Source organism: Bombina bombina, chromosome 7, assembly GCF_027579735.1.
Source record: "Bombina bombina isolate aBomBom1 chromosome 7, aBomBom1.pri, whole genome shotgun sequence".
Taxonomy (NCBI): Eukaryota; Metazoa; Chordata; class Amphibia; order Anura; family Bombinatoridae; genus Bombina; species Bombina bombina.
In genome coordinates this window covers 292,568,325-292,584,588 of record NC_069505.1, presented here as the reverse complement: position 1 = coordinate 292,584,588, position 16,264 = coordinate 292,568,325, and the positions used below count along the sequence as shown (strand labels likewise).

Here is a 16,264-nt window from a genome sequence, read left to right as displayed (position 1 = left end):
TTCTAAACGTTTTAAGCGATTATATCCTGTGCCGTCTGACAGATTAGAATTTTGGGACAAAATCCCTAAAGTTGATGGGGCTATTTCTACCCTTGCTAAACGTACTACTATTCCTACGTCAGATGGTACTTCGTTTAAGGATCCTTTAGATAGGAAAATTGAATCCTTTCTAAGAAAAGCTTATCTGTGTTCAGGTAATCTTCTTAGACCTGCTATATCTTTGGCTGATGTTGCTGCAGCTTCAACTTTCTGGTTGGAAACTTTAGCGCAACAAGTAACACATCATGATTCTCATGATATTATTATTCTTCTTTTGAATTTTTACCTAAAGTTGTGAATTCCAACAACATTAGTAGAGAAATTGTGGTTCCTTCATTATGTCCTAATCCTAAGAATTCTAAGGAGAAATCGTTGCATTCTTTGGATGTTGTTAGAGCTTTGAAATATTATGTTGAAGCTACGAAATCTTTCCGTAAGACTTCTAGTTTATTTGTTATCTTTTCCGGTTCTAGAAAAGGCCAGAAAGCTTCTGCCATTTCTTTGGCATCTTGGTTGAAATCTTTAATTCATCTTGCCTATGTTGAGTCGGGTAAAACTCCGCCTCAAAGAATTACAGCTCATTCTACTAGGTCAGTTTCTACTTCCTGGGCGTTTAGGAATGAAGCTTCGGTTGACCAGATTTGCAAAGCAGCAACTTGGTCCTCTTTGCATACTTTTACTAAATTCTACCATTTTGATGTATTTTCTTCTTCTGAAGCAGTTTTTGGTAGAAAAGTACTTCAGGCAGCGGTTTCAGTTTGAATCTCCTGCTTATGTTTTTCGTTAAACTTTATTTTTGGGTGTGGATTATTTTCAGCAGGAATTGGCTGTCTTTATTTTATCCCTCCCTCTCTAGTGACTCTTGTGTGGAAAGATCCACATCTTGGGTAGTCATTATCCCATACGTCACTAGCTCATGGACTCTTGCTAATTACATGAAAGAAAACATAATTTATGTAAGAACTTACCTGATAAATTCATTTCTTTCATATTAGCAAGAGTCCATGAGGCCCGCCCTTTTTTTGTGGTGGTTATGATTTTTGTATAAAGCACAATTATTCCAATTCCTTATTTTATATGCTTTCGCACTTTTTTATCACCCCACTTCTTGGCTATTCGTTAAACTGAATTGTGGGTGTGGTGAGGGGTGTATTTATAGGCATTTTGAGGTTTGGGAAACTTTGCCCCTCCTGGTAGGAATGTATATACCATACGTCACTAGCTCATGGACTCTTGCTAATATGAAAGAAATGAATTTATCAGGTAAGTTCTTACATAAATTATGTTTTTGCTCTCTCCCCCCTCTTTTTTGCTATTTCCCCTCTCTTGTGCTTTCTCTTACCCTCTCTTTAGCTCTCTCCCATCTCTTTTGCTCTCTTTCAATCTCCTTCCCCTCTCTCTCTCTCGCGACCACACCCGGCCATGCCCCCACTGATGCCCGGCCACGCCCACTTCCGCCCATTGTCACCGTGCCGCTGCAGATCAGGTAGACTCTAAGGTCAGGTGTGTTTGTCCTCGTGCTGTCTCTATGGCGCAAAGACAGTTTCGGAGAAACACACTTGGCCTTTTATATTATAGGATAATGGGGAAGTGTTAATGTTCTAAACGATAGCTGCCAGCTTAGGTGAACCTTTTCTCACACACCTTTTATTGGCGAGATGAGCAGTTGTAAGAAATTGACTGAGTGTACTGTGAAAAGTTACATATAGATTATTTATACTAATTACAGAACGCCCTTAATATGCTGTGTAATGATGCTTTGTAAACATGTCCCCTCTACACTATATAGATCCGCATTGTGCAGTTGCAATAGCGAAGATGCCATTAGAACCAAGGGCGTCTGGCACAGAAATAAACCAACTGTACGGTCCTCTTGTTAAACAGTTCCGCTAATAAGTGCTTATACAGCTCCACAAACGCTCATGAAACTCCTATGGGAACTCTATATATTTGTTATGTATGTGATCACCATCATTAATAGATGAAGAAAAAACAAAAAAATATTAACCTATATGAACTGAGGAATTGTGGGTATATTGTACATGAGTATATGGCGTGTTACATATATTCTGTATTTTAACTAACTTTATTTAAAGGGATATGAAACCAAACATTTTATTTCATTTTCATAATTTACTTCTATTATGATTTTTCCCCCCTTCATTTTCTTGGTATATTTTGTAGAAAAGCAGGGATAGATAAGCCCAGTAGCCTTCCCATTTCTGGAACACTAGATGGCAGCACTATTTCCTGCCATGTAGTGCTCTAGGCACATAATTACCTAGGTATCTCTTCAACAAAGAATATCATAACAACAAAGCAAATCTGATAAATTTGTGACTTTAAAAAAAACATTTTTGGGGGTTTTTTGTATCCCTTTATATTTGTGTGTGTTCTATTCTTTTTAGGAAGAAGATTTCATGTAAAATATTTTAATATTGCATAGAACACAGTAGTTTTTTTTTTGGGGGGGGATGCAGCCGTTAAATGTTTACACTGTACTGAACGTGTTTAGCTGCAATATCGCACCAAATCCATTGTGTTTTAATAACGTGTAATACAGTATGACCTCGATATACGTTATTACAGTGTGAACTTTCAGTAAGTATCAAATTTGTTATTAAAATAGAACACGTCAATCAGTATCAAAATCCTGACTCTGACATTCAAGGCTCTCAATAAAATTGTTCCCCCCTATATCTCTGACCTCGTCTCCAGATACTCTCCCTTCAGTCCCCTTTGCTTTGCTCATGACCTCCTACTATTACCTCCTCACACTCCCATCTACAGGACTTCTACAAACTGGCCCCTATTATGTGTAACTCTCTGCTTCGCTCCACAAGACTCTCCTCTAGTTTTCATAGTTTCAAGTTCTCCTTAAAGACTCTACTGTGCAGGGATGCATACAACCTACACTAACCTTTTCTTACCTCAGTTTTTTTGTCGTCCCCTTGAACCCCCTTATCACGTAAGCCTACAAGCCCAGCCATCCTGTAGCTAACCGTCATGTAGGGTGACCCACAGCAGTTGGCAACTCTTGGCAGGACCCTCTACTCATTTGCCTCTTATAAATACTACCTAGGTTATTGTGCTGTGGTATCTGTTGGCTCGCTACAAATAACTGATAACAATAACGTGTACCGGCTATACAAATACAGTATTAGAAAAGCCATTACAATTTTTTTATATAGTGCAATGTTTAAAATAACGCACTATTGAAAAATGAAAAAAAATGCGGCTGCTGTCTTCTATGGGATATTAACATCCCGTACACAAAATCTATAAAGTATTTTATAGTATATACTATATACCTATAATCCCCAGCCCACAAATTATATTTTTCATATACAAGTTTCACTATTGTTTTGTAACAAAAGTTTCTGTTCACATATGCATATTGTATTGTCATTAAATACAGTCTAAAGGGATCATTTACATTACACGTTCGCTGCAGATGGTGACTCTAACATTCCGTCAGTGGCAGATAACTGGTGTCTCCCACAGTGACGTGCAGTAAAAACGCCTTTGCACATCTGGTCCTAGGTGTTCTCATGATTTTATTTCCATCTCACAGAGACGGTGTATAAGACTAAGGGCCCTAGTCTCTAAAGCTCTCTGGTATGGCCAAGATTCTATAAGATGTCGGTTTAGTATGAGGAAACCCTGCAGCAATTGTTTTTTTTATGATAATTGTTACCTTGGGAATTGTTCATATTATTAAAGGGACATAATACTCATATGCTAATCCACTTGAAAGTGGTGCAGCATAAGTGTAAAAAGCTGAACATCTCTATGTATAAAAGGAAGATATTTTACCTCACAATTTCTTCAGCTCACCAGAGTAAGTGCTCTGGGAACAGTTAGAGCTGCTGTAAAGCTGCAAGTTTAAAAAAAAAAAAAGCCAATCAGAAGTGCTAAAGTCTTACATTGCTTTGCTGTGATCTCATGAGATTTCGCTTAAATCTCATGAGATTTCACCGTAAACTTCCTTTAACTAAATAGGAAAATAACATGACTGTGCGCACATGCAAGATGCACAGTCCCTAGCAAGTCCTGGGACTAAAGTCTCTTTACAATGGGGTTTGAATACTTGGGACATTTTGAGGTAAAATATCTTCCTTTTTTACATAGAGATGTTCAGGTGATATTTTCTAGTGAGCTTTTTATACATCTATGCTGCATCACTTTCAAGTGCTTCATCATTTGGGTATCATGGCCCTTTAAGGTGAGATCCCTAATATGCTTCATGTTAAGGAGAGACACTTTACAATATAGTTCTCACTAAAATAAGCTGATGGCTTCTCTCCATGCCAGCTAGGGCCTGATGTTTAAAAACTTGCCGGCATGGAGAGAAATCATGTAAAATGTTTGGGGCTTTTTTTATTAGCATTACATTGTAATGTAGGTGTCTATTTCACACCCAGAACCTGCACAGTGAGATAAACAGTTCACAAGGGGTAAAATTGGCCTTTATAAAATTCTTTGAGGAACATCACAGTACTGACTAGGCTACTTAGGTTATCCCACAAGAGCAGAGCGCTTTAGATCATCAGGCTCTAAGTCAGACCACCCAACTGTCCCTATTTGAGAGGGACAGTCCCTGATTCTAAGCTTTGTCTGTGTGTGACAGCCAAATGTCCCTCTTTACAGAATTTCCCTTAGACCCACCCACAACCTGCCTTGACACACCCACAGACTACCCAGAAACATCCACAATCCCACCCACTAACTACCCATGACCCTCCCCTCCCAACACGGCTCCACCCACAAAATGGTGACAGACTCCTACCAACCTCCTGTGTCCCTCATTCTCAGCCTTAGTGCTAACGTCAGAGTGACCAAGTGACCTCTAACACGACTGACCATAAGCGCACCATGAAATTGTTTACTTTATATAATTATATTACAGTTTGTTAGGCATGAACAATATCCAGTTTACAAATCCCATCTGGTTCCTGAGGATCTTTATTCTGTGTTGTTGGGAAGTGTTTAACCAAAGAAAATTAAAGCTTCTTCTTTTTCTCGGTCTAACTTGTCCTGATCTTTGTTGACCTTGTGCTTCAGGACGGGAGGTTCAGAGCGAGGCATGAGCTTCTTGCCAGTCTGTAAATAGAAATACAGTCACGTTAAAAGAGGGGTTGTTTATAGTCTGAAGAACATCGCAGAATAATTCTCGTTATGAAAAATGGTCCTGGTAAAAGCGAACAGCGACAATGTCACCTAGTGAGACTATAGTTATTGTGGACAAATTATATATAAATTAAACTAAAATTAAAGAGACGTTTAACAATGTGTTTAATTTAAATAACAATATTGATCTATTCCATAGGTATAGGTTGAAGGGTGTAATTACAAGTTCCTATGTAATGGGACTAATGTACTCAGACACTGATGGCAATTTAATCCTGCAGGATAGCACCCTTGAGAAATTTTACAAGTTTCTTGACATCCTCTATGACACTGAGATGGGGATGAGATTGACTATTAAGGCAAACCATAAACAAATAGAGTTTGTCAATGTTCTCATTAAAAATATGGACTTAAAGGGACAGTTCATGATTTTAAAACATTTTCCAATTTACTTTTATCACCGATTTTGCTTTGTTCTCTTGGTATTCTTAGTTGAAAGCTAAATCTAGGCGGTTCATATGCTAATTTCTAAGCCCTTGAAGGCCGCCTCTTCTCTCAGGGCATTTTGACAGTTTTTCACCACTAGAGAGTGTTAGTTCATGTGTGTCATATAGATAACACTGTGCTCACGCACGTGGAGTTCCAGTGAGCCAGCTATGATTGGCTAAAATGGATGTCTGTCAAAAGAACTGAAATAAGGGGGCAGTTTGCAGAGGCTTAGATACAAGGTAATCACAGAGGTAAAAAGTCTATCTATATAACTGTGTTTGTTATGCAAAACTAGGGAATGGGTAATAAAGGAATTATATATCTTTTTAACCCTTTGAGTGCTAAGCACTTTCCCAGTCCCACCTGGGTGCTAAGCTGTTTTAAGGGTTTTTAAAAAAACAAACAAATTTCTCCAGATCCCCAAGACTTACACTGTTGGAAAGGTTAGGTGATTATCTTTCCAACGGTGGGTCTTGGGGGTCTGTAGCTGCTTAGATGCCTGAGATACAGGCTTCTAAGCAGCATGCCCCCTTTTCCTATACTTAACATTGTCATTTTAAAATAAAGTTGCGCGTGACGTCACCGCGCATAACGTGAAGCTCCGCGATGCCTGTCACTATACAGGCCCGATCGCCGGGGTAGGAGTGGGTGGGAGCCCCCAGATCTCCCTCAAGGTGGGAGAGTGCTAGTGACGGCTCTGAGCCGTCGTTAGCACCTGAGTGGGAAACTCTGCCACGGTTCAGAGCCGTCGTTAGCACTGAAAGGGTTAAACAATAAAAAATCTGGTGTAGACTGTCCATTTAATACTAAAATATAAGCTGACTGATCTTAAATGGTCATAAACCCCCCAAAAATTCTTTCATTAATCAGATAGAACATGCAATTTTAAACAACTTTACAAATTTACTTCTATTATCAAATATTCTTTGTTTTTTTGGTATCCTTTGTTGAAAAACAGGTATCAAAGCTCAGGAGCGTGCACGTGTCTGCAGCACTATATGGCAGCAGTTTTGCAACAATGTTATACATTATCAAGAGCACTAGATGGCAGCACTATTTCCTATCATTTAGTGCGCAAGACTTGTGCACGCTACCTACATAGGTATCGCTTCAAGAAAGAATAACATGAGAATAAAGTAAATTGGAAACTTTTTTTAAATTATATTTCTTTCATGTAATTAGCAAGAGTCCATGAGCTAGTGACGTATGGGATATACATTCCTACCAGGAGGGGCAAAGTTTCCCAAACCACAAAATGCCTATAAATACACCCCTCACCATACCCACAAATCAGTTTTACAAACTTTGCCTCCTATGGAGGTGGTGAAGTAAGTTTGTGCTAGATTCTACATTGATATGCGCTCCGCAGCAGGTTGGAGCCCGGTTTTCCTCTCAGCGTGCAGTGAATGTCAGAGGGATGTGAAGAGAGTATTGCCTATTTGAATGCAATGATCTCCTTCTACGGGGTCTATTTCATAGGTTCTCTGTTATCGGTCGTAGAGATTCATCTCTTACCTCCCTTTTCAGATCGACGATATACTCTTATATATACCATTACCTCTACTGATTCTCGTTTCAGTACTGGTTTGGCTTTCTACAACATGTAGATGAGTGTCCTGGGGTAAGTAAGTCTTATTTTTGTGACACTCTAAGCTATGGTTGGGCACTTTTATATAAAGTTCTAAATATATGTGTTCAAACATTTATTTGCCTTGACTCAGGATGTTCAACATTCCTTATTTCAGACAGTCAGTTTCATTATTTGGGATAATGCATTTGAATAATCAATTTTTTCTTCCCTTAAAATTTGACTTTTTTCCCTGTGGGCTGTTAGGCTCGCGGGGGCTGAAAATGCTTCATTCTGCTCGCGGGGGCTGAAAATGCTTCATTCTTGGCGCGGACTTTTTTGGCGCAAAAAATTCTTTGTTGTTTCCGGCATCATACTTGTCACCGGAAGTTGCGTCATTTTTTGACGTTTTTGCGCCAAAAGTGTCGGCGTTACCGGATGTGGCGTCATTTTTGGTGCTAAAAGCATTTAGGCGCCAAATAATGTGGGCGTCTTTTTTGGCGCTAAAAAATATGGGCGTCATTATTGTCTCCACATTATTTAAGTCTCATTGTTTATTTGCTTCTGGTTGCTAGAAGCTTGTTCACTGGCATTTTTTCCCATTCCTGAAACTGTCATTTAAGGAATTTGATCAATTTTGCTTTATATGTTGTTTTTTCTATTACATATTGCAAGATGTCTCAGATGGACCCTGAATCAGAAGATACTTCTGGAAAATCGCTGCCTGATGCTGGATCTACCAAAGTTAAGTGTATTTGCTGTAAACTTGTGGTATCTGTTCCTCCAGCTGTTGTTTGTATTGAATGTCATGACAAACTTGTTAATGCAGATAATATTTCCTTTAGTAATTCTACATTACCTGTTGCTGTTCCATCAACATCTAATACTCAGAGTGTTCCTGTTAACATAAGAGATTTTGTTTCTAAATCCATTAAGAAGGCTATGTCTGTTATTCCTCCTTCTAGTAAACGTAAAAGGTCTTTTAAAACTTCTAATTTTTCAGATGAATTTTTAAATGAACATCATCATTCTGATTCTGATAATGATTCATCTGGTTCAGAGGATTCTGTTTCAGAGGTTGATGCTGATAAATCTTCATATTTATTCAAAATGGAATTTATTCGTTCTTTACTTAAAGAAGTCTTAATTGCATTAGAAATAGAGGAATCTGGTCCTCTTGATACTAAATCTAAACGTTTAAATAAGGTTTTTAAATCTCCTGTAGTTATTCCAGAAGTTTTTCCTGTCCCTGATGCTATTTCTGAAGTAATTTCCAGGGAATGGAATAATTTGGGTAATTCATTTACTCCTTCTAAACGTTTTAAGCAATTATATCCTGTGCCATCTGACAGATTAGAGTTTTGGGACAAAATCCCTAAGGTTAATGGGGCTATCTCTACTCTTGCTAAACGTACTACTATTCCTACGGCAGATAGTACTTCCTTTAAGGATCCTTTAGATAGGAAAATTGAATCCTTTCTAAGGAAAGCTTACTTATGTTCAGGTAATCTTCTTAGACCTGCTATATCTTTAGCGGATGTTGCTGCAGCTTCAACTTTTTGGTTGGAAGCTTTAGCGCAACAAGTAACAGATCATAATTCTCATAGCATAGTTAATCTTCTTCAACATGCTAATAATTTTATTTGTGATGCCATCTTTGATATCATTAGGGTTGATGTCAGGTATATGTCTCTAGCTATTTTAGCTAGAAGAGCTTTATGGCTTAAAACTTGGAATGCTGATATGTCTTCTAAGTCAACTTTGTTTTCCCTTTCTTTCCAGGGTAATACATTTTTTGGTTCACAGTTGGATTCTATTATTTCAACTGTTACTGGGGGGAAAGGAACTTTTTTACCACAGGATAAAAAATCTAAAGGTAAATTTAGGTCTACTAATCGTTTTCGTTCCTTTCGTCACAATAAGGAACAAAAGCCTGATCCTTCCCCTACAAGAGCGGTATCAGTTTGGAAACCATCTCCAGTCTGGAATAAATCCAAGCCTTTTAGAAAGCCAAAGCCAGCTCCCAAGTCAACATGAAGGTGCGGCCCTCATTCCAGCCCAGCTGGTAGGGGGCAGATTACGATTTTTCAAAGAAATTTGTGTCAATTCGATTCACAATCTTTGGATTCAGAACATTGTTTCACAAGGGTACAGAATAGGCTTCAAGATAAGGCCTCCTGCAAGAAGATTTTTTCTTTCCCGTATCCCAGTAAATCCAGTGAAGGCTCAAGCATTTCTGAAATGTGTTTCAGATCTAGAGTTGGCTGGAGTAATTATGCCAGTTCCAGTTTTTGGAACAGGGGCTGGGGTTTTACTCAAATCTCTTCATTGTTCCAAAGAAGGAGAATTCCTTCAGACCAGTTCTGGATTTGAAAATATTGAATCATTATGTAAGGATACCAACATTCAAAATGGTAACTATAAGGACTATTCTGCCTTTTGTTCAGCAAGGGCATTATATGTCCACAATAGATTTACAGGATGCATATCTGCATATTCCGATTCATCCAGATCACTATCAGTTTCTGAGATTCTCTTTCCTAGACAAGCATTACCAGTTTGTGGCTCTGCCGTTTGGCCTAGCAACAGCTCCAAGGATTTTTACAAAGGTTCTTGGTGCCCTTCTGTCTGTAATCAGAGAACAGGGCATTGTGGTATTTCCTTATTTGGACGATATCTTGGTACTTGCTCAGTCTTCACATTTAGCAGAATCTCATACGAATCGACTTGTATTGTTTCTTCGAGAGCATGGTTGGAGGATCAATTTGCCAAAAAGTTAATTGATTCCTCAGACAAGGGTAACCTTTTTAGGTTTCCAGATAGATTCAGTGTCCATGACTCTGTCTCTGACAGACAAGAGACGTCTAAAATTGGTTTCAGCTTGTCGAAACCTTCAGTCTCAATCGTTCCCTTTGGTAGCCTTATGCATGGAAATTCTAGATCTTATGACTGCTGCATCGGACGCGATCCCCTTTGCTCGTTTTCACATGCGACCTCTTCAGCTCTGTATGCTGAACCAGTGGTGCAGGGATTATACAAAGATATCTCAGTTAATATCTTTAAAACCGATTGTACGACACTCTCTGACGTGGTGGACAGACCACCATCGTTTAGTTCAGGGGGCTTCTTTTGTTCTTCCGACCTGGACTGTGATTTCAACAGATGCAAGTCTGACAGGTTGGGGAGCTGTTTGGGGTCTCTGACAGCACAAGGGGTTTGGGAATCTCAGGAGGTGAGATTACCAATCAACATTTTGGAACTCTGTGCAATTTTCAGAGCTCTTCAGTCATGGCCTCTTCTAAAGAGAGAGTCGTTCATTTGTTTTCAGACGGACAATGTCACAACCGTGGCATATGTCAATCATCAAGGAGGGACTCACAGTCCTCTGGCTATGAAAGAAGTATCTCGAATACTGGTATGGGCGGAATCCAGCTCCTGTCTAATTTCTGCGGTTCATATCCCAGGTATAGACAATTGGGAAGCGGATTATCTCAGTCGCCAAACGTTACATCCGGGCGAATGGTCTCTTCACCCAGAGGTATTTCTTCAGATTGTTCAAATGTGGGGACTTCCAGAAATAGATCTGATGGCTTCTCATCTAAACAAGAAGCTTCCCAGGTATCTGTCCAGATCCAGGGATCCTCAGGCGGAGGCAGTGGATGCATTGTCACTTCCTTGGAAGTATCATCCTGCCTATATCTTTCCGCCTCTAGTTCTTCTTCCAAGAGTGATTTCCAAGATTCTAAAGGAGTGCTCGTTTGTTCTGCTGGTGGCTCCAGCATGGCCTCACAGGTTTTGGTATGCGGATCTTGTCCGGATGGCCTCTTGCCAACCATGGACTCTTCCGTTAAGACCAGACCTTCTATCGCAAGGTCCTTTTTTCCATCAGGATCTCAAATCCTTAAATTTGAAGGTATGGAGATTGAACACTTAATTCTCAGTCATAGAGGTTTCTCTGACTCTGTGATTAATACTATGTTGCAGGCTCGTAAAGCTCGTGAGTCTGGAAGATTTACATTTCTTGGTGTTGTTCTCATCATTTTTCTTGGCATTCTTTTAGAATTCCTAGAATTTTACAGTTTCTTCAGGATGGTTTGGATAAAGGTTTGTCTGCAAGTTCCTTGAAAGGACACATCTCTGCTCTTTCTGTTCTTTTTCACAGAAAGATTGCTAGTCTTCCTGATATTCATTGTTTTGTACAAGCTTTGGTTCGTATAAAACCTGTCATTAAGTCAATTTCTCCTCCTTGGAGTTTGAATTTGGTTCTGGGGGATCTTCAAGCTCCTCCGTTTGAACCTATGCATTCGCTAGACATTAAATTACTTTCTTGGAAAGTTTTATTTCTTTTGGCCATCTCTTCTGCTAGAAGAGTTTCTGAATTATCTGCTCTTTCTTGTAAGTCTCCTTTTCTGATTTTTCATCAGGATAAGGCGGTGTTGCAAACTTCTTTTAAATTTTTGCCTAAGGTTGTGAATTCTAACAACATTAGTAGAGAAATTGTGGTTCCTTCATTGTGTCCTAATCCTAAGAATTCTAAGGAAAGGTCGTTGCATTCTTTGGATGTAGTTAGAGCTTTGAAATATTATGTTGAAGCTACTAAAAATTTCTGAAAGACTTCTAGTCTATTTGTTATCTTTTCCGGTTCTAGGAAAGGTCAGAAGGCCTCTGCCATTTCTTTGGCGTCTTGGTTAAAGTCTTTGATTCATCTTGCTTATGTCGAGTCGGGTAAAACTCCGCCTCAAAGGATTACAGCTCATTCTACTAGGTCAGTTTCTACTTCCTGGGCGTTTAGGAATGAAGCTTCGGTTGATCAGATTTGCAAAGCAGCAACTTGGTCTTCTTTGCATACTTTTACTAAATTCTACCATTTTGATGTGTTTTCTTCTTCTGAAGCAGTTTTTGGTAGAAAAGTACTTCAGGCAGCTGTTTCAGTTTGATTCTTCTGCTTATAATTTCAGTTTTTTTCATTATAAGATTTAAACTTTGTTTTGGGTGTGGATTTTTTTCAGCGGAATTGGCTGTCTTTATTCTATCCCTCCCTCTCTAGTGACTCTTGCGTGGAAGATCCACATCTTGGGTAGTTATTATCCCATACGTCACTAGCTCATGGACTCTTGCTAATTACATGAAAGAAAACATAATTTATGTAAGAACTTACCTGATAAATTCATTTCTTTCATATTAGCAAGAGTCCATGAGGCCCACCCTTTTTGTGGTGGTTATGATTTTTTTGTATAAAGCACAATTATTCCAATTCCTTATTTTTTATGCTTTCGCACTTTTTTCTTATCACCCCACTTCTTGGCTATTCGTTAAACTGATTTGTGGGTGTGGTGAGGGGTGTATTTATAGGCATTTTGAGGTTTGGGAAACTTTGCCCCTCCTGGTAGGAATGTATATCCCATACGTCACTAGCTCATGGACTCTTGCTAATATGAAAGAAATGAATTTATCAGGTAAGTTCTTACATAAATTATGTTTCTCTATCTGAATAATGAAAAAAAAGGGAGTTTAATGTCCCTTTAACAACAGTTTTACAAGCTCAAGTGCAACAAGTGCAAGCCCCACTACACAACAACCCGAATGAAGACGAACGTGCTCTGATTTCATAACTTTTAAGAAAAGAGCAAACAATTGAAGCATTGTTTAGTAGCAAGAGGATACTCGAAGTAAATTCTGAAACTAGCGCACAAGAAGATTTAATACTGATTAAATGTATGCTTACCTGATAAATTTATTTCTTTCAGGGTGATGAGAGTCCACAAGTCATTACTCGTGGGATTCAACTCCTGGCCACAAGGAGGAGGCAAAGATTTCCAACACTATAAGAGTTTTTAATCCCTCTCACCTCTCTGGTATCCCAGTCTACCATGTAGCCCAGATGGGAGAAAAATAAAATAAAGAAGTAGAAAAGGATAAATCAGGGTAAATGAGGTGCATTCTAAAACCGCCGCCAATTGGAAAAATATAAGCCGTGCTCTGAGCTGTGTCTAAGCTTTATACAGGTTCAAAAGGAGGAGCTTGCAAGACTCCTAAAACCAAATTAAGGTTTAATGGAGAATGTATTATTATCCGGACTAGAGCTTGAACAAAAGTCTGAATGTCAGGAATTTTAGCAATCTTCTTGTGACATAAAAATGAAAGGTCATATTACTGCTTTTTCAAAGAACTTGCAGCTGAACATTTGTCTAAATCTCGTGATAAATCCTACTTGTTACAAGCTTTCTTGCCTGAATTAAGGTTTATTGGAAAAACCTCTTTGTTTAAGTATTAAGTATTCCATCTCAAGCCATTAATAGGCCTTTAATCTTGATGAAAAAGAGGCCCGTGAGAAAGAAGGTTGTGAAGCAGTAGAAAAGACCAAAGAGTAAGACTGGACATCTGAAGTAGATCTGCATACAAAGTTCTGCGTGGCCAAACTGGAGCAATCAGAATTAACAATGAGTGCTTCTGCTTGATCCAATCTATGACTCTGGGTAGTAGAACAGTTGGAGGAAAAAAGTAAACAAGATGAAAGACAAAGGAGCTGCCATAGCATCCGCAAACTCCGCTTGAGGTTCCCTAGATCTGGCAAAGTATCTTGAACGTTTGTGGTTTAAACATGAGGCCATAAGGTCTATCTCTGAAAGACCCCATTATTTAAAAATCTGATTGAAAAAGATTTCATGGAGAGACCATTCCCCCATATTAAGAGATTGTTGCCTGAGGTATTCTGCCTCCTTATCTGCACAGGGCTACATTTTAGTTACATCAGGCAGGAACAGGCAGAGGCCAGCAGTGACAAGTGGGGAGCACACATGGGCCTCTTGGGGGATGCCAGCACTGTCACAGAGAGATCTTTTGAAGCCTGTAATTGCGGTACTGTTGTTGTGCACCAGGTGTTTAGGGTGCGCACGCCTATGATTGCGACACAGTAATGAACAACTCTGTTCTAAAGGATCTACATGTAAATGAAATGAGGACAGTTCCAGTATGCTCCATTAACCCCTTAATGACCAGCAATGTACCCTGTACATCACCGGTCTTTCTATGGGGGAGTGTATTTTAATAGTGGCAAGACCACAATATTTTAGCAAGAGTGCGGGAGGGAGGGTCTAATAGCATGGTCTTGCCACTCATGGCAAGACACATGCTATTACAGGCAGACAATCTCTTAACGACCAGCGACTTACAGGGTGCATCGTGGTCGTTAATGGGTTAAATAAACATAAGACCACCAATTCAACTTTACTGTGCAGTTAAAACAAATAGAACAGTAAACAGATAACGTGAAAGTATGTAACTGGGACGTTAGCAATAAAATACAAGAGTAAAGGAGAATAAAAATGAGCAAGATAATAAGGCCCCCTTTGTGAGATACTATATAACATTTTAAGGTAAACTTATTAAAAATATATATATTACACATATGCTGACTCTTGTAAATTTTAGCAGCTTACCCTTCCATGCAAAGAGAAATGGCAAGAAAAGTGACAAAGGTCGTTGGCATTCACATACGACCGTTTCCTCAGTGCACAAATAGGAAATATTAATTGCGGTGCTACCAAACCTTTACCTTATATAGGCAATTTAATTCCTAGAAAGGAGGCAAGCTGGTATCGGGCACGCATATCAGTAGTGCGGTCTGTATGTAAAATACTGCCCAAGAGTCGGTGCATGCTATTGTAAGTAAAAACACGTAACTATAACTGTGTCATAGAAGGAAAAAAAGGCTGGCGCACTATTGAAGAGCCGCTCTTAAACTAACTGCGCTTCCATAACAATAAAATAAGGTTTAAAAAGTCCTTGTACACTAAAGAAATGTGAGCGCTAAACAGTGAAAGTGGAAATAGAAAAAAATATGTGTAATAACAAAGAGGGACCCCACATGCTCAATAAAATGCAAACACAGACTAATATTGAGTAAATATAGTCTAGATAATAGGGTGGTACAGTCTGATAATAAATATGTCTCCTGGCCATTATGTACCTGTTAATAGCCTGTGGACAATGAGTGCATGAAAATGTTATTACTTACCTTAAGATGCACCCACTCTACCGTGCTTACAAGATCTGCCCAGTCAACAATAACTGCTATTATTGATTCTAAGGTGGATGTGTCCAGGAGCAACAACAGCCCAGCCCTAGCACTCTAAGATGGGGCCAGTGTCTCCTAGAGTTTCTCTTAATACTTATGACAGATGATTTTCCAATCCACCTTATTTATGCTGTGAATAGATTGCAGTCATATACATATAACTAAAAGAAAAGAAGAGTACCTTAGCCAGCAACCTCCAAAAGATTACGGAAAATACAATTGGAGAAACATTATAGTTCAATAATCAAAATGCTAAAAAAATCTTTATTACAAAACATAGTATACAATTATAGTCATATTGATAAACTCACAATTACCACCTTAAAAAATAGCTAGTGGCCACTAGAAAAAAAAATCCAAAGCATAAAAGGTGTTAGTTGAACAAAAAGCTCATTAGCACCTATTGCAATGTATATATATATATATATATATATATATATATATATATATATATATATATATATAAAATTACATCTTGTTTTAAGGGCCCCAGAAGTTGATGTGAGATAATTTTTCTTATCCGAATAAAATAGCTTATTTTATGGGGGCGTGTCCGAACCACGTACTTGATAGGACGTACAGACTACAGGCTCTTGAAGAATCTTCTTTAATCCACCGATTTTAGAGAACTTAACAGCTGAAATATACATATATCCCAGAGATTTATGGTTGCCAAACATATGGTGGCCATATTTCAATCTTCAATAGCTGTTTTAATGATCCCAGAGCCACAGCTCGGAAGTAAAAGACCTAAGGCGGTGGCCTATTAATAGGTAGCGACCCCCCCCGGACCTTCCGGGTTTCCAGTGCTGGCAGCAGGGCTCTGCCTTACTGCCTTACTGACCTTTAAAACAACATTAAGCAGAATAAATAACTTACAGCCAACAACCCTGCAGGAGTCCGGGTCCTTAGGTTGCTGCACAAAAGATCGTTCCCAAGATGGCGACCGCATGGGAAATAAG

General features: G+C 38.9%; 1 protein-coding gene across 2 annotated transcripts in view; it reads right to left on the bottom strand.

Moving 5' to 3' along the window:
- Nucleotides 1–4,910: 4,910 nt before the first annotated feature.
- The window catches only part of CFAP100 (cilia and flagella associated protein 100), a 136,164-nt gene continuing 124,810 nt past the window's right edge, over nt 4,911–16,264 (bottom strand). For both annotated transcript variants that reach the window (XM_053688975.1, XM_053688976.1), the window contains one exon: nt 4,911–5,142. In XM_053688975.1, coding sequence (XP_053544950.1) covers nt 5,029–5,142 — 114 coding nt within the window. In that variant the 3' untranslated portion in view covers nt 4,911–5,028. The remainder of the gene's footprint in view (nt 5,143–16,264) is intronic.